General features: G+C 38.5%; 1 protein-coding gene across 1 annotated transcript; it reads left to right on the top strand.

Moving 5' to 3' along the window:
* Positions 1-2,265: 2,265 nt before the first annotated feature.
* LOC102825594 (small ubiquitin-related modifier 2-like) lies at positions 2,266-2,553 on the top strand. The gene is made up of 2 exons (XM_006861627.1): positions 2,266-2,419; positions 2,477-2,553. The coding sequence occupies exons 1-2, from the start codon at positions 2,266-2,268 to the stop codon at positions 2,551-2,553; spliced, it is 231 nt and encodes a 76-aa protein (XP_006861689.1).
* Positions 2,554-25,791: the final 23,238 nt, after the last annotated feature.

Here is a 25,791-nt window from a genome sequence, read left to right as displayed (position 1 = left end):
TCAAACCTATTGCCATTGAGTTGATTCTGCTTCATAAGGACTCAATAGAATAGGATAGAATCTTTATTTAAAAATCTCATCTTTCTATTCCAGAGAGACTGATGGGTTTGAACCACCAAGCTTTCAATTAGCAGCTCAGTGCTTAACCCACAGCACCACCAGGCATCCTAAACAAGACAATTAATATTATTTTAACTTTTTATTGTGCATTGAGTGAAGGTTTACAGAACAGATCATCAGTTTTACATTCAACAAATCATATACTACTTTTCATATTAAAGATTGCAATCCCCTCAGTGTAAAATCACTTATCCATTTCCTCCTTGTGTTTCTTTTTTCCATTTTTCTTCCTTTCCCATCCCTTTTGAGCTTTGTCCTTGGGTAGATGCTGCCCTTTTGATCTTGAATGGTTGACCAATCTATGATGTGCATACCCCATTAGTGTTGTTGTCTCCCCTATATACTTGTTTATTACTTGACTGAAAATTGGAAATTAATTCAGTTCCAGGTCTGAAGAGTGACCAAGGGCCATAGTGTCAGTGTTCCACCAGCCTCTATATGACCAGTAAGACTGATATATATATTTTTTAATGATTTTGAGTTTTATTCCATATTTTCTTGCACTCTATCCAGGACTTTCTAATGTAATTCCTTTCAGAGAAGTTGGTATAGTAGCTGGCATCACCTAGTTATTCTGGTCTCAGGAAAGAAGGTCAGTGTGCAAATATCTACAAGGCCGGTTGTCAGCCGTCCTCAAGTTCTGTTCATGGTGGCCCCATGAGTTTCAGAGTAGAATTGCATTCCCTTAGGGTTTTCAAGGTCATGACCTTCAGAAGTTGATGGCCAGGATTTTTTCCCCCAGAATTCCTCTGGGTGGGTTCAAATTCCCAACCTTTTGCACCACCCAGATACACAAGTAGGGATGTTAGTAGGGGCTGTTATTTGAGGCCAGTGAAATTGTTGATAGTTGCTGCCTATTTGATTCTGAATCCTGATAACCGTATGTGTTACATAGTCATTCTGCTCCATAGGATTTTCTTGGCTTAACAGAAGAACATTTTGGGGCCGTATTTTCTGCATTATTGTTGGGTGGGATCAAACCACCAACGTTTAGATTAATAATAGAGCACAAACCATTTGCACCACTAATGTACTCAGTTACTAACTGAAAGGCCAGCATTTAAAATCTACCAGCCACTTTGTGGGAGAAAGATGTGGCCATTAGCTTCCATAAAGAATACACCATTAGAAACTCTACTCTGTCCTATAGAATCAGTTGGTACTGGGTTTGGTTTTGAATTTAGATACCTAATGAACTTCTTGTTGCTCCTTAAATAAGTCTCCTTTGCATCAGTCTGACTTTGATGTTTGTCCTGGACTGTCTGGAGAAATGTAGGTCTAGAATGATGTGATGGGGTATGAGTAATGCCTTGAATGCAACACTAAAAAAAGTCAATACTTCACCCTGGAGTTACATGTTTGCTTTCCTGTTGCCTGATTAGGATTTTACTTGAGGCAGGCCTAAAAGCAAAGTTAGAGAAGCTTCTGTTTTTTGCTAGGAATGTTGGAGAAGCCCAGAGCTGTAGGATATCCTTTGACAGGAATGTCAGTGAGGCACATTGTAGTGAGAAAATGAGGGTACTTAATTGGCTAAAAGAGTCTGTCTTGGCATTGCTGTGAGTTAGGCTTTGGCCTGCTAACAACAAGCTCGGCAGTTCAAACCCACCAGATGCTCCGTGGAAAAAAACTGAGGCTGTCAGCTCCCATAAAGATTTACTGTCTTGGAATATCTATATAGGGTTGCTATGAGTTGGAATTAATTTGATGTCAGTAGGTTGATTGGCTAATTTGAGTAGAGGCCAGCACACGAAGAAGGTGTGGTTTTGCTTCTGCTCTCAATTCAAACAGGTGATTTGGGGTAAAAAAAGAAAAGAAAAATAGCTCCTAACATCAGACAGAGATTATATAATAGGATTAAATTCTTTGGGAAAGAAAAATAATAATAATAAAGCAAGTTAGCAATCAGAAATTCCTTTCTAATTCTTTCTCCTCCATATTTTGTCACAGCAAGGATTTGTTTCTATCAGGTTTACAAAGTTTAAAATGAGTTTGAACTCTACCTCCTCCACCACTGCCGCTTCCTTCTTCTGCCGCTCCTGATGCTGGTTGTGTGCTCCTTCGGTGTGGACCTGGTACCTCTTTTGTGAAGCGGCAGCTGAGGAGACTCCGGCACTCGCCATGGCTGAGGAGACTCCGGCACTCGCCATGGCCGATGAGAAGCCCAAGGAAGGAGTCAAGACTGAAAACAACGATCATATTAATTTGAAGGTGGAGGAGCAGGATGGTTCTGTGGTGCAGTTTAAGAATAAGAGGCATACACCACTTAGTAAACTAATGAAAGCCTATTGTGAACTACAGAGTTTGTCAATGAGGCAGATCAGATGCTGATTTGATGGGCAGCCAATCAATGAAACAGATACACCTGCACAGTTAGAAATGGAGGCTGAAGATACAATTGATGTGTTCCAGCAGCAGACAGGAGATGTCTTCTAAAAAGGGAGCCTGCTACTTTTCTCCAGAACTCTGTTCCTACAGACCAAAAATACAGCCTCAATCACAAAACCACAATTTGGTTCCACCACATCCTGATTACTACAGTAATAGTTTTCTCTGTTCTTTCATCTCCCTGTCCCCATTCCTTTATTGTACATAAAGTAACAGGTGCATGTGCACAAGCATATTGCATTTTTTGTTCAGTTTTTTTTTCTTTCTTTCTTTCTTTCCTTTTTAATAACATGGCCAATGGTATGTTTGACCAACATCAAGTGGAGATGAGATGGGGGAAAATACTGGTTCTGTGAAAATCCCCCTTTGTCCATTAGTAGTATGCTCATTCAGCTCTGATCTTTATATTCCAGTGAGTTATTTTGCTCTCACTGTTTAACTAAAAAATAACAACATAAAAACTCCTTGCCTACCTTGTTCAATTGGAGAATTTTAATGTTTTTCATTTATCATTGTAAAACCAAGGACAATTTTATAACTTTTTATACATAGCTGTTACATGTAGGGCAATCTGTCTTTGTGTGTGTGTGTGTGTTAAGTGCCTTCGAGTTGGTTCCGACCCATAGCGACCCTGTACAGGGTTTCTGAGGGTATAAATCCTTACGGGAGTAGAAAGCCTCATCTTTCTCCCGTGGAGCAGCTGGTAGTTTCGAACTGCTGACCTTATGGTTCACAGCCCGATTCGTAACCACTACACTACCAGAGCTCCTTTAAGTAGGGGTAAATTACTCTAAAAGAAATGAATCCTAGATGGTTTTCCCTTAAAGTCAAGTGTCTTGTTGTTTAAATAAACTTATTGTTTAAAAAAAAAAAAAGAGTTTGAAATTGAAAAATTAGGATACTAATATATAGTAGGTGTCCTGGTGTGGCTCTGTGGGTTAATGCACCAGACTGCAAACCTGTTTGAACTGCTGCTCCTCAGAAACCCTATACAGGGTTGCTATGGGTCGGAATCGACTCGACGGCACTTAACTCCAACATTTTCCTATTTTATGTCTTTCTTGAATTCTGTTTCCAACTGTTAAAGCTAGATCCCAGTTTATGAAGTTGGGAAGGAATTCTATGTGCAAGGACACTAGAGAGAAATATCTGTACAGGAAATTATGTTTGTCCTGGACTGTCTGGAGTAATGTAAGTCTAGAACGATATGATAGGGTATAAGTAATGCCTCAAATGCAACACAGAAAAAAGTCAATACTTCACCCTGGAGTTGCATCTATCACTGAGCCAAAAAAAGTTCAGTCCTCAGACGTTCATTAGAATCATCTGCAATGTTTACTAATAATCCGGATTCCTGGACCCAATCCAACACCTACTGAATGACAGTCCCTAGTAATCTGTATTTTTAATAAGATCAGATTCCCAGGTGATTCTTGTGCACAGTAGGGTTGGAAAACCATTAGTTCATTCATTTCTTAACTGTATGAAATTGAGCAGAGTACTTATTCTCTCTATGCCTCATGTGGTACCTTGAATTTATTTGATATGGCTTTTCTATCCAACATCTTAATTCCTACCAAGTGATTGGGTGAGACAATGCAAATAAGTTGTACAGGACTCCCCAGACTAGAATTGGTTAGTTTTGCCCTCCAGCTAGGTTTAAAAGGAGCCTTCTCAGAAGCAGGAACAGACCATCAAGAAGGAAGAGCATGAGTGGAGCATGACATTCCTATCTAGTTAACTGGTGACAGCAGAGTCAGTAACATGGAGAGACAGAGCAGTTGTGGTCTCTAGACCCTTGGACTGAGTAAACTTGAGTGCTTATGGGCAGAAGGCTGACATGCAGAATGTGCCCTTTGGTCATTCATAGACTGACTAAAAGATTTGTAACACATGCAGAAGCAGGGCAGAGGCCTTGGGGCCACATGGCAGAGAGGCTGAAGACAAGAATGAAGCATGCCTACAATATGGCAGACAAGAGGGGTTTCTGACTAAAGAACTGATAAACCCTGAGTTTTTCTGATCCTGAATTGTACCCTGTTCACTTCCTAATAAACCCCATAATTGTGAATATTGTTATGAGTTCTGGTTGGTCATTGCAATGGATTGTAATACCCAGATGTGAAGCAGAGTGCTGTAGGAGGAATGGTTGGTGTCAGAATAAGGTAAAGAAGGTTGTAGGGTTGAGGTATGTCTGACCTTCAGTTCATAGGAATCAGTCTTGGACTGATTTTGAGTTTGATTCTCTTTCCCACTTGTGAAACCAGTGGAAATCAGACATGCTTCCCACATTTTTTTTGCACCTCAGTTTTTTCATGCTTTTTAGAATAAAGGAGCTCTGGTAGTGTAGTGGGTATGAATCAGACTGTGAACCTTAAGGTCAGCAGTTTGAAACTACCAGCTGTTCTGCAAGAGAAAAATGAGGCTTTCTGCTCCCAAAAAGATTTACAGCCTTGGAAATCCTTTACAGGGTCACTGTGAGTCAGAACCAACTCCACGGCACATCATGACAATGGCCGAGTACCTGTCTAGGAATACTATGGTGACAATTACTTCTTAATGCAATTGTTATTACTGCTATGTGGTAGAGTTCCATAAATATTATCCATATGAGAGAAATACTGCGACACTTTCTGTGATTTAAGGTCAATCTTTGTACCTATACTCAGTTTGGATCCACACCTCCTACTTTCTCAGTAATCTTACACTATTGATCATCTCTTATCTCAAATGACTCTGTATTGCCAGTTGTTTCCTGATTGTTGTGTCCTGTCAACTCTGAGTTAGGGATTCTGGCAATAGCACTGTGTGTGTCTCCATGATAGAATTTTTATACCATATTTTTATTGCTTGCTTTCTTAACTTCATCTTCTTGTGGATCAGCACTGGACAATAGAACTTCTGAAATGCTGGAAATGTTATATATCTATGCTGTATATGTTATCCACTAACTGTGTTTGAGTACTGAGTACTCAACATGTGATTAGTGTGACTGAGAACATATATTTTTTGTTTTGTTTTATTTTAATTCATTTAATTTTGAAGTTAAACAGTCACATTGTTTAATGGTAACTGTATTAGACAGCACAAGTCTAAATTTTAATCTCTATGAGATAAGAAAGACACTGTCTGTTTTCTCTTGTATTTTTGGGATACCAGCATAATGGTTGGTGGTTATGTGCCCTGGAGTTGGTTCCAACTCATAGTGACCCTGTACAGGGTTTCCAAGCCTGTAAATCTTTATGGGAGCAGAACGCCTCATCTTTGTCCATGGAACAGCTGGTAGTTTCAAACTGCTGAACTCGTGGTTCGCAGCCCGATTCATAACCACTATGCTACCAGGAATATAATAGAAATCTAATAAAAAGGAAATTGTCTATATTTGGCATAGAATTTGTAGATTGTATGTCTCTTTAAGGTTGATCCCTTCTGTGGTGAAGTGAAGGTGAATTTGAGGCAATTCAGATCCACAAAGTTCAAGATATTTAAATTATTATTCTTGGATATGTGAAACGTGTTCAGATGTAAGCTAATCTATAGCTGATAATCTTACAATAGCTGATTTTGTAATATAAACTGCTTATTCTACCTCAGCTCTGAACTGTACCATACAGTTTTTTAAAAAGCATATCTTCATAAATTGCTGAAAGATCTAACAAATGCAAAAAATGACAGAATGAAGCATTGTCACATAATGGAGCGGACAACTCTTTGTCCTTTGTGACTGAGTGGTTGTACTATAATTCTTGAGTTGGGAAATTCATTTTACAGTTTAATAATCAGAACTGACACTAATAAAGAGTGTTATCATATGTTATTACTACTGTTAAGTGCTGTCAAGTCAGTTCTGACTCATAGCGACCCTGTAAGGAGCTCTGGTAGCGTAGCGGTTATGAATCGGGCTGCGAACCTTAAGGTCAGCGGTTCGAAGCTACCAGCTGCTCCGGAGGAGAAAGATAAGGCTTTCTACTCCCGTAAAGATTTACACCCTCAGAAACCCTGTACAGGGTCGCTATGGGTCGGAACCGACTTGACAGCACTTAACAACAACAACAACATAGCGTTGCCAAAGATGGGTTTGAACTGCCGACCATGCAGTTAGCAGTCCAGAGCTTATTCTACAGTGCCACACATAGCGGGCACTAATCTAAGTGTTTTATATACTTTAATCTATTTCATCCTGACAACTTTCTGATGAAGGTACTATGATCTCCTCTTTATGGATGAGAAAACAGAAAGGATAATGACTTTCCCAAAGTTACTCAGCTAAGTGGGGGAACTGGAACCCATGCATTCTGTTTCCAAAGACCATTCTTATGTATACTCCTTCTTATATTATCACTTGTATTGCCACCGTATAGTAACTCTAACTCTAAACAGATTTGCTATGGTAGTGTGTATAGATGTGTGTGTTGAAAGTTTCTAAGAATACTGTTTTGTTTTTTTGCAGGCTGGCAAGTGAGTGGACTGGAATGAATAAGGAAGGTAGATGTCAAGCCACATGAAGATCTCCAAGGAACCAGGAGATGGAAACTGAGGAGGCAAGAACCTTTCCCCAGAGTTGACAGAGACATAGCTTCCTGTTCGAGCTGGCACTGTAAATTCTGACTTCTAGCCTCCTAACCTATGAGAAATAGATTTCTGTTTGTTAAAACCATCTACTTTTGGTATTTCATCATAGCAACACTAGATAACTAAGTGTGGCACTTAGGTTAATGCGCTGGACTGCAAAGTCAGTTTGAACCACCAGGTCAGTTGCTCAAGCTCATCAGTTGCTCCTTGGAAACCCTATACAGGGTCACTATGAGTCGGAACCAACTCAACACCACTTAGCACCACCACCAACAGATAACTAAGAAAGACCTTATTGCTAAGAAGTAGAAGTGCCACTCTAACAGATGCCTAAAAATTAGAAGTGGTTTTGGAATTGGGTAATGAGAAGATACTGGAAGAATTTTAAGGTGTGCTGTAGGATCAACACTGGACTTTGAACCACAAGTTGGTGGTTCAAACCCACCAGCTGCACCTCGGAAACCCTACAGAGGGTCACTGTGAGTTGGAAGTGACTCAACAGCACTTAACTACAATAACAACCATAAGAAAACAGAATCTTGAGACAGCACTATAAGATAAGCACTGGACTACTGACTGTGAGGCTGACAACTCAAACCCACCAGCCTCTCTTGAAAATCCTATGCAGGGTTGCTATGAATCAGAACCAAATTGATGGCACACAGCAACAACAGTAAAACTTAGAGTGTCATGAAGAGACTGTTAGTGGAAATATGGATGTCAAAGGCAATTCTGGTGAGGGCTCAGAAGGGCTCAGAGGAGAATCATAGAAAAAGTCTGTATCATCTTATAGAATACATATGGTATCATCAACAGAATGTTGCTAGAAATGTAGGCATTAAATGTTTTTCTGGTGCTGCTTTAAAAGAAAATGATGAGCATGTGATTGAACAAAGGAGGAAGGGTGATATTTTTTACACAGTGGCAAAGAATTTGTTTGAATTATGTTCAAAGATTTGGTAGAAGGTAGAGCTTGTAAATACTAAACTTGGATATTTGGCTGAGGAGATTCCTGAGCAAGATCTTAAAGGGACCATGTTGCTTCTCTTTACTTCTTACAGTAAAATGCTACAGGAAAGAGATGGACTTTAAAATAAACAGTGTAAAATAAGAACAAAACTTGAAGATTTGGAAAATTTGATTGTACAAGCTAAATGTATGTGCTCTAGAATGTTCACCAGGGAGATGTGTTATTACACAATCTTTTGTTAAAGTGATTAAGCCTGTGACTGATGGAGCTAAACACAGAAGAAAACCCATTAGTTTAAACTGAAGGGGACAGAGACAGGATAGAGAAAGGTGCCTGTCTGCTGGAATTATACAGGCAAGAAACAGGCCAACTACATCTTTGTCCTCCAAGAAAATATAATGACTAACTCAAAGATCAACAGAAATATTGGAAAGAGTATGGGAAGAGCTGCCTCAGTTAAAGGGGGGGGGGGGGGGGGGGGCACAGCCCCCTGAGTTTCAAAGAATAGGGTTAGGGCCTCATACTCAAATAGATTTCCATCAAGTGGTTCCAGGGTGTGAGGTGGCTGTTCACAAGTGCCAGGAGGATGAGGATGCTGCCCAAAGAAAGGGCAGAAGACTGGGGTTGAAGGCATGAGGTCACCACTCAGATGGACGAGGAGAACGGGGCCACCCAAAACTGAAATAGCAGGATTGCCATCCCAGTGGGCCTGGGAACCCAGGGCCATGGAACCTCCATGCATAATCCAGAGACTATGGCAAACATCGAGATTCTGAAAGATGGGGCCATTGCCCAGATGGTCCCAAATAACAGAAGTTATTTTCAAGCCTGGAGAGCTAATGTAATTTGTCTGGTCATGATTTGAATTTCCTTAAAGGCAATTATTTCTTCTTTTCCTCCAATTTTTCAATTTGTAAGGTATATGTTTACCTTGTGCCTGTTCTGCCATTGCACTTTGGAAGATGAAAATAAATTTTTGCCCCAGGATGGACTATACTAAAATCTCAGTCACATTTGATTTAGATGAATCAGAAGATAAGATTTTAGGTTTGGAGATGATTTTGGAATTCTGGGATGATGTGATGGAGTGAGTGTGTTTTGCATGTTGCAAGGAAAAGAAATTTGGTGTGGGGTGTGTGTGTGTGTGTGAAAGTTTAGAGTGTCATAGATTGATTGAATTGTGTCCTTCAAAATACATGTTATAAATCCTAGGCCTATGGATTATAACCCCCTTTAGGAATGGTTTATCTTTGTCATGTTAATGAGCTATGATTAACCCAGGGAGTGTTTTGAGTCAATCTCTTACAAAATATAAAAGGAGCAGATTAAGCAAGCAGAGATGGGGGAAGATAGATGCCACCTCACAAGGAACCAGGAAACAGAAACTGAAGAAACAAGGACATTCCCTGAGAGACAAAGCAGAGAGAACAACTTTCCCAGGAGCTGCTGCCTGGAATTCTGACTTCAAGCCTCTGAAACTACAAGAAATTCAATTTCTTTTTGTTAAAGCCATCCACATGTGGTATTTCTGTGACAGCAGCACTAGATAAGAGTGGGTTCTTAAAATTAAATCAAATATTAATGTGAAAGGACTTTATAAAATGCAAAGGGCTTCTTGCTAAGCAGGAAGTGTTGCTTGAGAATCTAGGGTACAGCACCAGTGAACATTAAGGAATGTCAGGCCCCAGGCATTATACAGTTGCAGGATTTAACATATTTTCTAAAAATTGTGGAGTCGTTTAAGGAAGTTGAAAGTTAATCAAACATTTGTAGAAATCATAATAGGATTTGCTTTTCTGGATCTTGCTGCTCAAGGATTAATTGTGTCTAGCAGCCCTGACAGTGTATTATGAGCTGGGCTAACAACAAGAAAGGTCTGCCGTTCAAATCTACCAGTCATTCCATGGGAGAAACCCTATACAAGATGGCTATGAGTCAGAACCAACTCCACAGCACACCATCACCATCACCACCACCACCACCACCACCAGGGTAAAAGAGAGGCCTGATTGCATCATACTTCCCCTGCCTTTATCTTCTTTTTTTCAGTCTCTGATTTTCTGTGTGTTGTAGTTGCTACAATTCCAGAGTAACCCAGTCTCTAGGAAGTCATTCACATTACAATCAGGAAAGAGATTCATGGTTGATGGGAATAACTTTTTCTGTCACCAAAGACCAGTCTTTATATAACTTCCCAGGAGATGAAAGCCACCCCACAAGCCTAAATTTGAGTAGTGCCAATGAAACCTCTGCTCTTATGGCCCCTCGTAGCTACTAGGAGTTACAAATGTCCTTCCTCTTGGTTCATTCCACCTTTAACATTGTGAGCAGGACTCTGTGGCCATCGTGTATCTGCCTGAGAACAGTGCTTGTTCTGGTTGTGATCACACCGTATGGAAGAGCTAGTAGGCCACAGAATTTATGAAAAGTTTGGGGAGGCTGCCTTAAAATGCCTTTAGAAATGCTCCTTTAAATTAGACTGAAGAGACTATAGAGAGATAGCATCAAAATCCATTAAAAACGTAAAGTGAAAATAAATGACAATGTATGTATTATATCCTAGATTTTTATTTGTATGGTATACACACCACAGGCCACATTTATTAATGTCATACCATGACTCAGAAATTGTATTAGGTGATATTCATATGCTATCACACTTTTCTTCATAATATTCCTGAAAGGTAGGCATTACGTCTTCATTTTGTAGATAAGGTTCAGAGAGGCTAGGTACTATGCCCAAGACCAAAGAACTAGTGAATGTGAAAGCAAGGATTTGAAGATTTAAAAAATGTTATCTCTGCCTTTTTCACTACTAAGTTACCTCTCAAAGCTCCAATGAGAAAGCAACTAATTAAAGAAGGATCTTTTTAGCATGCAATAAACTTGTGAATGGATAGCATCAAAATTATGCATTAGGTTAAAAAAAGTTTATATTTTATCAGGAATTAGCCCCCTTCCCTGCCTAGACTACCAAGATAAATGGCATTTGGCTTATGGCAACAGGGGAGAATTTATAAAAATGGGCAGGTGTGACATGATACCCCGATTTGGTGGGGGGAACTTAATATGTGAGACCTTGGTCCAGTTCCATACTCTCTGCAATTTCTACTCAATATGGTCTCCCCCATTACAGTAATAGCCCTGTCCTCCAAATTAACATCTACAGTCCTCAATATAAAGTACAAATAGAGACTGAAGTGTTCCCTTTTAACGTCCTTATCTCCTTCTCAAGGACTCCTGACAGCATACAGTATAACATGTTGCCAATTAAGTTATCAAAATTTTAAATGCTTCTAGCCATTACAGATTTCCAGACTTCCACTGTGGTATTTTAAGGCTAAGTTTCTCTGCTTCGAGGCAAGCACGATATCTTAAAGCTCTTAAGTTACAAAAACTTTCTATATTATACAGCGTAAACTAGGTTGCCAGTCAGCATAGGCCATAAGGAGGAAGACAAAAAGTGCAGAATGTAGGAAAGAATATTCTAGAGCACTTAGCAGGGAAGATAGAGATAATAGAGGGGTGCTATCACTGTAGAATAAGTATTGGACTGTGAACCACAAGGTGGACAGTTCAAACCCATCAATTGCTCCTCAGAAACCCTATATGTGGTCACTATGAGTCAGAACAGACTCAACAGCACTTAACAACAACACCAATCCTGTAGAAAGAGAGAGGCCCTCTAGGGCTTTGGTGGCTGATACAGGGCACAAGTGTTCTCACCTGTATGCCTCTTCTTGAGTCCTTGTCACAGACTCATAATCCAGGGCTCAGATGCATTCTCACAGTCTCTCCAAACATCTTATGCAACACCTATTGAAAGACAAGAGTGGACACTCATAGCAAAAACTATTCTCCATGGAAGGTCTATTTGTTTTTTCCTGCCTTGAGTAAAAGATTGTATTATTTTATAAATCTCTGTAGGATACAAAAGAAAAGAGAGAGTTTGATTTTAAAATGTACTGCTCTTTGAAGTTACCTAAAAATATTTTTTGCGGAAGTGTTCATAGTGATTGTCATTTGGCTGGTGAGCTTGTTACTGCTTTAATTTCCAGACTTTTATTTGGCTACAATTTCTGATGCTTTCAGTAATTATTTAAATTAATTTTATAGTAACAAAGAAAAGAACTTAATGAATAAAAATAGTATACACATTTATATAATACTTTAATACATGAATCCAAAGAGAGGTGATCCAATGAAATGCGGACATCATTGGACAATATCATTAATATCACATGCAAGTAAAATTTTACTCATGATGAAAACCGGCTGCAACATTACATAGACAGGGAACTGCTAGAGGTTTAAAATAGATTCAGACGAGGATGTGGAATGAAGTATTCACATTCTGAAAGCAGAGAATACTGGAAAGACTTTAACCCTTGCTTTATTGACTGTTCAAAGACCTTCAGCTATGTGGATTATGACAAACTATGGACCACATTGCAAAGGATGAATATTCTGGAACAATTATTTGTGCTCGTTAGGAACTTGTACATAGACCAAGACTCAGTTGTTTGAATAGAACAAGGGGCCACTGAATGGTTTAAAATCAGGAAATGTGTGTGCTAGGGTTGTATTCTTTGACCATGCTTATTCAATGTATATGCTAAACAAATAATCTGAGAAGCTGGATTATATGAAGAAGAACATGTCATCAGGATTGGAGGTAGATTCATTAACAACCTGCAATATGCAGATGATACAACCTTGCTTGCTGAAAATGAGGAAGACTTAAAATACTTAGTGATACAGAACAAAAGACCACAGTATTCAGTATGGGTTGCACCTCAATGTAAAGAAAACAAAAATCTTCACCACTGGACCAATAAATAACATCATGATAAATGAAAAAGAGATAGAAGTTGTCAAACAATTCATTTTTCTTGGATCAGCCAAACATGCACGGAAGCAGCAGTCAAGAAATAAAACTGCATTAGGCAAATCTGTTGCACAAGACCCCTTTAATATGTTCAAGAGCAAAGATAACAGTTCATAGAGTGTGCCTGACCCAAGCCATGATATTTTCAGTAGCCTTATATGCACATGAAAGTTTGAACATGAATAAGGAAAACCATAGAAGAATTGATGAATTTGAATTATGGTGTTGGAGAAGAATATTAAAAGTATCATGGACTATTAGAAAAAACAAACAAATCTATGTGGGAAGTACAACTAGAATCCTCCTTGGAAGCCAGGATGGCGAGACTTTCTCTCTCATACTTCAGACATATTGTCAAGAGGGACTAGTCTTTGGGGAAGGATATCATGCTAGGTAAAGTGAAGGTCAGTGAAAAATGGGAAGACACCCAGTGAGATGGATTGGCACAGTGGCAGCAGCAATGGGCTCAAGCTTAACAAAGATTGTGAGGATGGTGCAGAACCAGGCAGTGTTTCGTTCAGTAGGGCATAAGTGGACTATGAGTTGGGGCTGACTTGGCAGTACCTAATAATAACAACATATATATATATGTTTGGTTTTGTTTTGCTTTGTTTTTAAGAAAACTTTACTAGTATAAAGCAGCCTAATAGGTTGAAAATAAACTGGATTTAAGAAGCAAAACTAAGATAGACCAAAATCCTTATTTTGAATTAATTAAAAAATTATAAATCTTTATAAAGAGTTGTGAAAGAACTTCATGATGAGCTAAACTTACCAATACTTTAAAAAGTCCACTGGGGTCATCTGACTTCTTGAAACTGTTAAATATTGAATGCTTCTGAGGCTGTATATCTTTATGGGAGCAGAAAGTCTCATCTTTTAACTGAGTAGGAGCTGGTGGGTTTGAACTGCCAGTGTTATAGTTAGCAGGCTAGTGCTTATTCTACAGTGCCATAATAGATACACAAAATAATATTTATCATTATTTGTATAAGATGGAAATTTATAACAGCACAATGATTTACAAATAGTACATTATCATTGCTTCTCAAGCTCCCTGTATGCTTGAGCACAATCCCATCTACTTCCCACACCTCCAAGCAACTACAGTCCTAAATTATGTGTTTTTAACTCTGTTTTTAAGATTTATGTCAATACACAATGTAATTTCATTTTTTATGTTTTTATGCTTAAAATAAATAGATTTATATGTATTCTCTGTAAACTGTGTTATGCTCTTGAGATTAATTTTTATTATTGTTACAAATATATGCCACTTTCATAGCTGAATAATGTTCTAGTATGTGAACATTCTACAATTTGTCCATTTTTAAGTTGGTCACTTAAAAAATATTTTGCCACTTAGCCAACAGTGTTGGTTTCTCTAGGACTGGGATTTCTATGCCATAGGATATAATCATCTACAAAATTAATACTGCCCCCACAAAACCAAACCAACTGTTATCAAGTTGATTCTGACTCAATGACCCTATATAGGGTCTCCAAGACTGTAAATCTTTATAGGAGCACACAGTCTTATCTTTCTCCCATAGAGAAAGCTGGTTTGTTTGAACTGCTGACTTTGTGGTTAGCAACCCAAACCAACACTAACCTACAATGCCACCAAGACTCCTTTGAAAATCAATAGATAATGCCTAATTATGCTCCAAATTGGTTGTATCTCCTTATACTTCTACCAGCAATGCGGAATGTTTTCTATTTATTACGTCCTCACCAATGCTTGGTGGAGTCCTGGTGTGGCACTGTGGGTTAATACGCAAAGTTGGTTTGAACTGCAAGGTTAGCAGTTCAAGCTCACCAGCTGCTCCTCAGAAACCCTATACAGGGTTGCTATGGGTCAGAACCAACTCAACCACACTTAACAACAGGAACAATGCTTGATGCTTGTCAGGTTTCAGTATTGCTTGTCTGGTGGCTATGAAATGGCATCTCACTTTGATTTAAAACTTGCTTTCTTTGACTCATCACTGATGAAGTTAAGCCAACTGTATTAGTTTCCTAGGACTATTTTAACAAACTAGCCATAAACTCCTGGTGTCATGCTGTAGGACCAACACTAGACTGACTGCAAACCACAAGGTCAGCAGTTCAAACTCACTAGCCACTCCTCAGAAACCCTATATAGCATTGCTATGAGTTGGAACCAGCTCCACAGCACTGAGCAACAACAACAACAACAAACTCACAATGTGGTTAAATAAAAATGTATTATCTCATAGTTCTGAATGCTAGAATTCAGAACTCTAGGTGTCTGCAGGACCATGCTCTCTCTGAAGGCTTTATGGGATGGATGATCCTTTCTTGCCTTGTCCTATCTTCCGGTGTGGTTCCTTGCAATCCTTGTCATTCCTTAGTTTGTAGATGCATCACTCCAATCCTTACCTCTTTTTCAAATGGACATCATTCCTCTGTATGTATCTGTGTCTCTTCACCTCTTTTTATAAGGACAATAGTCATATTATATTAGGGTCCACTTTACTCCAATACAAGCGTGTTTGCTAATTGTATCAGTAAGAAAGTTATTTCTAATAAGGTCACATGTGCATGTACTGGGAATTAGTACTTCAGCACATCTTTTAGAGGAACACCAATCAGTACTTAAGAGAAACTTTCCATGTTTACTTGCCAATTTTGCTCTTCATCTCTACAGCGCCTGTGAAGGTCTTTTGCCTGCTTATCTATTGGGATTTTTATTACTTTTCTTACAGATTTGTAGGTCTTTGCATATTCTGGGCATTAATAATTTGCCTCGAGTCCTAGTGTGGTGCTGTAGGATAAGCATTCAACCCCAAGGTCAGTTTGAGCCACAAAGCAAGCATGTCAAACTCTCCGGTCACTCCTCAGAACCCTTAGACAGGGTTACTATGAGTCGGAACCGACTCAGCTGCACTTAACAACAGCAACAACAATTTTTTTGCCCTGAATGTGGCACTGTTGTGCTGGAACATAAGCAGTGGACTGCGAACCACCAGCTCAGCGATCCTTGGAAACTCTATATCCTTGGAAACTATGAGTAGGGACTGACTGAACAACAACAACAACAACAACAAAACAACAACAACAACACTTTGCCTGGTGTAGTGCTGTAGGGTAAGCACTGGACTGCAAGGTAGGTGGTTCAAACCCACCAGCCACTCCTTGGATACCCTATATAGGGTCTCTCTAAATTGGAAGCAACTCAATGGCACTTAACAACAGTCCTTTGCTAGTTATATGGCTCTGCACATATCTTCTCCAAACTGTTGTCTTATTCTTCCCACTTTCTCTGATAATGCTTTAATCAATAGAAGGTCTCTATTTTAGCATAATTAGATTTATAAATCTTTTCTTCCATGATTTACATTCTGAATACTTTACTAACTATTTACTATTTACTAACTGTCATGAAGCTATTGTTATATATTTTCTTCCAGATGTTTTATGATTTTCCCTCTCACATTCAAGTTTTCAATCCACTTGAAATTGATTTACCTTTTGATTTATCAATTGATAATTGCATCTTTCATATTCCATGAAAATATGAGAATTACTATTAAGATAATTCTTTCTTGTCAAATATGAATTTACAATTTGATAGTTTCCCTCTACATTTGTCAATTTACATTTATGAGCATTGATTTGAAATGTTGGTGCATACTTTTCCATTCCTTTTAGATTATTTAAGATATTATTGTGCTAACCAACACATATAAGCTTTCCCTTCCTCTTTGTGTTTTCACAAAATCTGGTAAGGGCTTCCTCTGCCTTTATCTGAACTTGAGTGATTGATAAAAACTTGATTAGAACAGAGCCCTGTAGGTGCACACCTTTCTGTATTATCTTTCCAAACTGAATTCTATTCATAAATCAAAAATCTAGAGGCACACATTTTAGAGCAGCTACAAACCCACCTAACAATACTATGAGTTTATTATCTTTCTAGTTAATTTGTAGCAAATATTAAATCTAATATCCTTGTCCACCTCCCTCCACTCCTGAATCTAATGTATTCTGGCTCTTCACTCCACAGACCCTCAGGAAAGTCAGATTTTTAAAAATATGTATTACTAGGTAGAAATCGAAACAGCATGCTAGGCCTTACAGAATTATATATGCCATCATCAATATTTTTTCCATTTGTAAATGTCACAAAGTTGTGTGTGTATGTGTGCTAATGTTCTTCTGGGATTTTATTTATGCAGAAACAAATTGGTATATGGCTAACATTTCAAGCTCTGGAGACAAATTACCTGTGATCACATCCTGACTCTATATGTATCTTGGGCAAATTGCCTATGCTTTCCATGCCTTGGTTTCTTTATCTGAAATTTGGTGTAGTAGTTATTCCTACAGTGCAGGGTCATGATTGGACCTGAAAAATACTAAGGACATAAAGAAAGATACATTCTCTCCTTTTTGTTTCCTGACTTGGGGCTATCTGTGTCCAACATCATCACCCCTCAACATCATCTCCTTCACCAGAAGGTAAGAACTTCAGGCTCCCCAAGTCCAATGATATGGGGCAGGCAGAAAATATGTGCCAATCTCCACCCTGTGTAATTGGGAGGGAGAGTGTTTTGTAAGATTTGATTTATTCCTGTTTAGGGTTAAGGAGTCCCTTGGTAATGCAAATGGTTAAGTTCTCAGTTAAAAACAAAAGGTTAAGGGTTCAGTTCCAGTCAATGGTGCTGGGGAAGAAAGGCCCACTTCTGAAATATCACATAGCAATGGAAAATTCTTTGAAATACAGTTCTAATCTGACACACTTGAGGTTACCATTTATTGAAATTGACTAGAAGGCAACTGGTTTTATTTAAGGCTAAAACTATTAACCACCACATGTCTGTCAGCTTGTCATACTGTGGTGGATTGTGTGGTGCTATGCAACCAGTATTCTATCTATTAGCAATGCTACTCATAGTGGAAATTTTTCAATGGAGGTTCCAGACTAAGACAGACTAGGAAGGAGAGACAGACCACTTCTGAACGGTTACCCACTGAACAGTAGCAGAACACTGTTAGATTTAATGCTGGAAGATGAGCCCCTCAGGTTGGAAAGCCCTAAATATACAACTGGGGAAGAGCTGCCTCCTCAAAGTAGAGTTCACCTTAATGACATGGATGGAGTTTAGCTTCTAGAACCTTCATTTGTTGATGTTGCACAACTCAAAATGAGAAGAAACAGCTGCAAACATTCATTAATTACCAGAACATGGAATGTACAAAATATGAATCTAGGAAAATCGGAAGTTGTCAAAAACAAAATGAAACACATAAAGATCAATATCCAATGTATTAATGAGCTGCAATAAGGAGTTATGGTAGCATAGTGGTTACAAGTTGGGCTGCTAATCTCATGGTCAGCAGTTCGAAACTACCAGTAGATCTGCAAGAGAAAGAGGCTTTCTGTTCCTATTTAGATTTATAACCTTAATTAGAAACCCTATACCGGGTCGCTATGAGTCAGAACCAACTCCATGACACATAATCACAACTACCACAATCACAGAGAGCTGCAATGGGCTGGTATTAGATATTTTGAATCAGATAATTCTATAATTTGCTATGCAGGGAACATCAAATTGAAGAGGAATAACATCACATTTATCGCCAAAAAGAACATTTCAAAGTCTATCTTGAAGTACAGTGCTATTTGTGATAGGATAATATCCATACGCTTACAAAGTAGACCAGTTAATACCACTATTATTCAAATTTACACACCAACCACTAAAGCCAGTCATGATGAAATAAGTGTTCTACTAACTTCTTCATTCTGACATTGATAAAACATGTGATCAAAATGCATTGATGCTTACAAGTGATTGGAAAGTGAAAGCTGGAAACAAAGAGGAAGTATCTGTAGTTGGAAAATATAGCCTTGGTGATAGGAACAATGTAAGAGATCAAATGATAGAATTTTGCAAGACCAATGATGTTTTCATTGCAAATATTTTTTTTTCAATAATTTGAAAAGTTAGTATGCACCTGGACCTTACCAGATAGAATACATAGGAACCAAATCAACTACGTCAGTGGAAAGAGGCGATAGAGATTCTCAATATGATCAGTCAAAACAAGATCAGGAATAGAATGTGGAATAGACTATCAATTGCTCATATACAAATTTATGCTGAAGCTGAAAATAACTAAAACAACTCCATGAAAGCCAAAATTTGACCTTGAGCATATTCTGCCTGGATTTACAGAGCATCTCAAGATCATATCTTATGCATTAGACACTAATGACTGAAGTCCAGAAGGGTTATGGGCTGACATCAAGAAAATCATATACGAAGAAAGCAAAAGGTTTTTAAAAAGGCAGGAAAAAAGAGAAGACCAAAGTGGATGTCAGAAGAGACTGAAACTTGCTCTTGAGCTTACAGAAACATGACTGGAAGTAACAATGAAGTCAAAGAACTGAATAGAAAATTTCAAAACCTCTTGAGAAGACAAAGATAAATATTTTGATGAAATGTGCAAAAACTAGAGTTATAAAAACAAAAGTGAAGAAGATGCTTTGTATTTCTCAAACTGAAAGCACTGGGGGAAAATTTAAGCCTCTGGTTGCAATATTGAAGGTTGCTGTGGTCAAAATATTGAATGGCACTGGAAACATCAAAAGAAGGTGAAAGTAATATACAGAGTCACTATACCAAAAAGAGTTGGTTGACATTCAGTCATTTCAAGAGGTACCAGATGGTCAAGAATTGATGACATTGAAGGAAGAAGTCCAAGCAACACTGAACGCATTGGCTAAAAACAAGGCTATAGGAATTGATGGAATGCATATTGAAATGTTTCAGCAAACTGAAGCAGCACTTGCTATGTCAAGAAATTTTGAAGACAGCTATCTGGCCAACTGACTGGAAGAGATCCATGTTTGTGCTCCTTCCAAAATAAGGGACTAACAGAATGAGGAAATTATCAAAAATTTTTATTAACATTGCATGCAGATAAAATTTTGCTGAATATAATAATAATAAAAGACTGCAGCAGAACATTGACAAGGAGTAGCCCGAAATTCAAGCCAGATTAAGACAGACCGGAAGGATGGATATCATTATTGACATCCAATGGATCTTGGCTGAAAGCAGAGAATAACAGAAAAATGCTTATTTGTTCCTTATTGACTATGCAAAGGTATTCAACTGTGTGAATCATAACAAACTATGAATTATGTTGCATATGATGAGTATTTCAGAACACTTAAATTATGCTCACAGGGAACCTGTATGTAGAACAAGTGGCAGTCATTTGAACAGAGCAAGGGGACACTGAATGATTTTAAATCAGGAAATGTGGGCACCAGGATTGTATCATTTCACCATATTTATTCAATCTGTATGCTGAGCAAATAATCTGAGAAGTTGGATTGTATGAAGAAGAACGTGGCATTAGGATTAGAAGAAGACTCATTAACAACACGTTATATGGAGATGATACAACCTTGCTGACTGAAAGCAGAGAGACTTAAAATATTTAATGAAGAAGACTACAGTCTTCAGTATGGATTGTGCCTCAATGTAAAGTAAATGAAAACCCTCACCACTGGACCTATAAATAATACCATGATAAATAGAGAAAAGATTGAAGTTGTCAAAGACTTCAATTTGATTGGCTCCACAATCAATGCTTATGGAAATTGTTGTTGTTGTTAGGTGCCATTGAGTCTGTACCTACTCATAGCAACCCTATGAACAACAGAATGAAACACTTCCCAGTTCTGGGCCAACCTCATAATTGTTGCCACGCTTGAGTCCATTGGTGCTGCCATTTTGCCAGTCCATCTTGTTGGGGGTCTTCCTCTTTTTCTCTGACCCTCCACCTTACCAAACATGATATACAGTAGTGATGATTTTTGTTTTGTTTACATTAAAATGCAATCCATACCAAAGGCTGTGGTCTTTGATCTTCATCAGTAAGTATTTTCAATCCTCTTCACTTTCAGCAAGCAAGCTTGTATCATCTGCATATCACAGGTTGTTAATGTTGTTAATGAGTCTTTCTCCAAAGCTGATCTCATATTTTTATTCATATAACCCAGCTTCTCAGATTATTTGCTCAGCATACAGGTTGAATAAGTATGGTGAAAGAATACAACCTTGCCACACACCTTTCCTAATTTTAAACCATTCAGTGTTCCCATGTTCTGTTTGAACAAATGTAAGTCCATGGTTCCTCGTGGACACAATTAAGTGTTCCAGAATACTCATACTTTGTAATGTTGTCCATAGCTTGTCATGATCCACACAATTGAAGGCCTTTACTTAGTCAATAAAGCAGAGGTAAACATTTTTCTGGTATTCTCTGCTTTCAGGCAAGATCCATCTGATGTCAGCAATGGTATCCCTCATTCCATGGCCTCTTCTGAATCTGGCTTGAACCTCTGGAAGCTCTCTGTCAATGTACACTTGCAGCCATTTCTGTATTACATTTAATAAAACTTTACTTGCATAGGATATCAAAGATATTGTCCAATGATCTCCACATTCAGTCGGGTCACCTCTTTTTGGAATGTGCACAACTACGGATCTCTTCCAGTTAGTTGGCCAGATAGTTGTCTTCCAAATTTCTTGGCATAGATAAGTGAGTGCCTCCAATGGTGCCTCACTTTATTGAAATATTTCAATTTGTATTCCATCAATTCCCAGTGGTGCCTTGTTCTTTGCCAATTCCTTCAATGCACGTTGTACTTCTTCTCTCCGTATCATTGGCTCATGGAAGCAGCAGTTAAGAAATCAAATGCATTGCATTAAGTAATTCTGCTGCACTAGACTTCTTTTAAATGTTGAATAGCAAAGATGTCACTTTGAGGACAAAGGTGTGCCTGATGCAAGCCATGGTATTTCCAAACGCCTCATATGTATGCGAAAGTTGAACAATGAATAAGGAAAACTGTAGAAGAATTAATTATTTTGAATTATGGTATTGGTTAAGAATATTGAAAGTATCATGGAATATCAGAAGAATAAACAAATCTGTCTTAGAAGAAGTACAGCCAGAATAAACCTTTTTAGCAGGGAGGGCCATGACTTCATCTCTCATACTTTGGGCATATTATCAGGGGCACTAGTCCTTGCATAAGGACATTATACTTGGACAAAGTGAAGGGTCAGCAAAAAAGAGGAAGTTGGACTGGCACAGTGGCAGAAACAATGGGTTCAAACGTAACAATTGTGAGGACAGTGAAACACCGGGCAATATTTTGTTCTGTTGTACTTATGGTTACTATGAGTTGGAACCAACTCAACTGTACCTAACAACAACAACAACAACAACAACAACAACAACAACAAAACTGTTGGCAAATACCACAAATTCCTATGACATACTAATATATATTAATAAGATTTCAATTGCTTTCTACATATTGTGTAGTAACTTACTGTTTTCAGAGAATGCAATATAGTGAACCATTTTCTCTGTTATATTCTTCCTCAATGCCATTTTGGTGGCTGGTCTCTTAGTTACGCATATTCAGATATTCTCATATTTTACAGTTAGAAATTGTATTAGAATGAATAGACAGTTAAATCTGAGTTCATATTTTTATCTCCTAACATAAATACCAAAAATTGGAATTACTGTTTTAAAACTATAATTGTTGAGAATTATTGATTGTCTTTTAAAGAACTTTTAATTCTCTATAAAATTTCACTTTGCTCATCTCCGTCCTTAATTGGAATGCCAGAAATGGGGCTCTTTTTAGGTTGTAGATATCCTTGGACAAACCACCCTCTCCTCTCCACTTCCTCTGGCCCTGCTACCTTGAATAACTCCAGAGGATATTTAATTTCTGTTCTGTGTCCTGAAATCCCTTCACCCCAGCATTTATTTTTTATATAAGTTATATATGTAGAATATCACATCTTTATTTTAATGTTTCTATTCTAAGAAACCATTAGTATAAACACTGGATAAATACAGGACTGAGAACCACAAAGTCAGGGCTTTGAGCCCACCAGATGCTCTGTGGGAGAAAGAGGCAAAGATTTATAGCTTCAGAAACCCTTTCAGGTGTTATGAGTTGGAACTGACTTGAAGGCACCTAATAACAGCAGCAGCAGCATACTAGAAGAGACAGAAAAGGAAGGAAAGTTGACAGGAAGTTATCTGAGAAGAAGGATCCCAAGAGGAAGTAACGGTGCTATAAATAGTAAAGCCACCTAAGTATGAATCTTTGAGATGGGGACACTTCATGCTAATGTGGCTAATTAGAGTGAGTTTTCCTAGTGAAAGTTTCTAGCATCAGCTTAAAATAGACTTTTATTCCACAGAGGAATCCAAACGTTGCTGCCCCAGTAGTTTCCTAGAACTGAACTGTGCCTTACACACAGCTGAGGCTCACACTGACTGATGTGACTCCAGTCACCACTTCAGACAACTCAAGGTAAAAACAAAAGCAAACAGACGGAAATCTTCAAACACAACCTTATAGGAAATATAGTAAGAGTTTTCATTATAAGAAATTTGAGATAGAGTTTTGGACTTGGTCTGAAGTGGACATAGGAAACATCTTATTAAAACTTTTAATTTTTGTCATTAGGTGCTATAGAGAATTCCTATGTACAACAGAACAAACACTGTCCAGTTCTACACCATCCTCACAACTTTTACGTTTACACCCATTATTGTTGTCACTGTGTCAAGCCATGACGTTGGGGGGTGGGGTGGTGGTTGACACTCAATTTACTGAACATCATGTCCTTCTCCAAGGATGAGTTCTTCCTGAAAACATGTCACTTCTAAGAACCAATCCAGCCATACTTCTTCCACAACAGATTTGTTTGTTCTTTTGCCAGTCCATGGTACTTTAAATATTCTTTGCCAACACAATTCATATGCTTTGGTTCTTCTTTTTTCTTCCTTATTCACAGTCCAGCTTTCATATGCATGCAATTGAAAATACCAATCCTTGGATCAGGTACACCTTGGTCTTTAAAGTGACATCTTTGTCTGTTAACACTGAAAAAACAGAAGGCCAGGAAATTTAAGTGGCTTGGTGACAATTACAAAGGTATATACAATGTGAACTTTTACCAGTATATGAGTACTGATACATAGGCTTCTCAGAAATATTTTTGCCTTCTGATACGTGTCTCATATATAGATATTCTTCTGGTATATAGTTTATGTCACATTCCTTCATTTAAAGTGATAGTATTTGGGAATATAACTGAAGTTGAAAGTTGAATATTACTTTAGGTTATTTCCCCAAGAACCAGACTCTGAAATCTGAGAGATTTATTGGAGGGTGCTCAGGGGAGCAGAACCTATAAAGGAGAGTGGGAAGCAGGGTTGGGCACAGGGAGAAGATGAACAGCATGATGCCATTGTAATGGGGCCTCAGCCAATTTCCCTGGGTAGTTAGACTAGATGGTCTTCAGACTGTCCCTAATTAAGGCAAAAAGACAACTTTTGTACCTTCCTGTGGACTAGCCACTATCCATCAGGCCTCCTGGGGGGCAGGGTAACCTTGGATAAGGCAGGGACATTCTAGGAGAAAAACTCACCTATCAGCAGCCAGAACTTCTGGCACCTGGGGAAATGAGTGCTTAGGTTGTGGCGCTGAGGGATCCTGGGTGGTTTTCAACAGCCTCTAGTCCATTTCCTCTAACTAAATAGTTACTGGCCTAAAAAACCATTGATAGGATAGAGATGAAAGGATAGTGATTTATGGAAAACCCAGAATAATAAATGTGTATTCAGAAACTGGGCACACATACACAGTCCTGTGATTTTAGGGTTCAAGAAATATCCTTTAGTGGATATTTTGTTTAGGTTTGGGGTGGTTGAATTTAAACAACTAAATGGAATGGTCCTGTGTTTTGCCTTCAGAAACCTTAGGAGCGCTTCAGCGATCATTCGAGGAAAAGAAGGAAAGTAGGGAAATGACTTCTTATGGAAAACTCAGAATAAGCAAGGTCGTTAAGTGCCGTCGAGTCGGTTCCGACCCATACCGACCCTGTACAGGGTTTCTGAGGCTATAAATCTTTACGGGAGCAGAAAGCCTCCCCTTTCTCCCACGGAGCAGCTGGTAGTTTTTCGAACTGCTGACCTTGTGGTTCACAGCCCGATTCGTAACCACTATGCTATCAGAGCTCCTTAAATCGAGAAGAGTAGACAGTTAAAAAGGACATCTTTAAGCAAAAAATATACTTTGTATCTATTCAGTTGCTATTGCTCCTACTCATGGCGACTTCATGGGTTTCAGTGTTGAACTGTCCTCCACAGAGTTTTCATGGTGGTGAAATTTCAGAAGCAGATCATATGACCTTTCTTTCAATGCGCTGTGGGGTCAGAACTGTCAATCTTTCAGATAGCAGCCAAGGAGTTAATGTTTGTGCCATCCAAACCAAAACCCAAAGCACTGCCAATTGATTCTGACTTACATTGACCCTATAAGATGAAGTGGAATGGCCCCTTAAGGTTTTCAAGGTTGTAAATCTCCACAGAAGCAGACTGCCATATCTTTCTCCTGCAGAGTTTAACGACTGCAAGCTCTCCTTTGCACCATCCGGGGATTCTGTTTGCTGATAAACAAGCCCACTGCCATCGCATCGATTCTGATGCGTAGGGACCTTATATAGCGTTTCTGAAACTATAGAGTTTTATAGGAGCACATAGCTTCATCTTTTTCCTGTGGGGTGACTGGTGGGTTTGAACTGCCAACCTGTGGTTAGCAGTCCAACACCTTGGGTTTTATCTTGTTATTATAGAGTTGAGCCTCTGCACTTTGCCACAAGAGGGCAGTATTGTATCATGTTTAAGAGTTTACACTGCCATCACTGCTGAAGTTCAAATCCTATTTTTATCATTCATTTTGTTGTATTATCTTAGGTCATTCATATAA

This window comes from Chrysochloris asiatica, unplaced genomic scaffold (genome assembly GCF_000296735.1).
Source record: "Chrysochloris asiatica unplaced genomic scaffold, ChrAsi1.0 scaffold00042, whole genome shotgun sequence".
Lineage (NCBI taxonomy): Eukaryota > Metazoa > Chordata > Mammalia > Afrosoricida > Chrysochloridae > Chrysochloris > Chrysochloris asiatica.
This window is presented reverse-complemented; position numbering and strand designations above follow the sequence as displayed.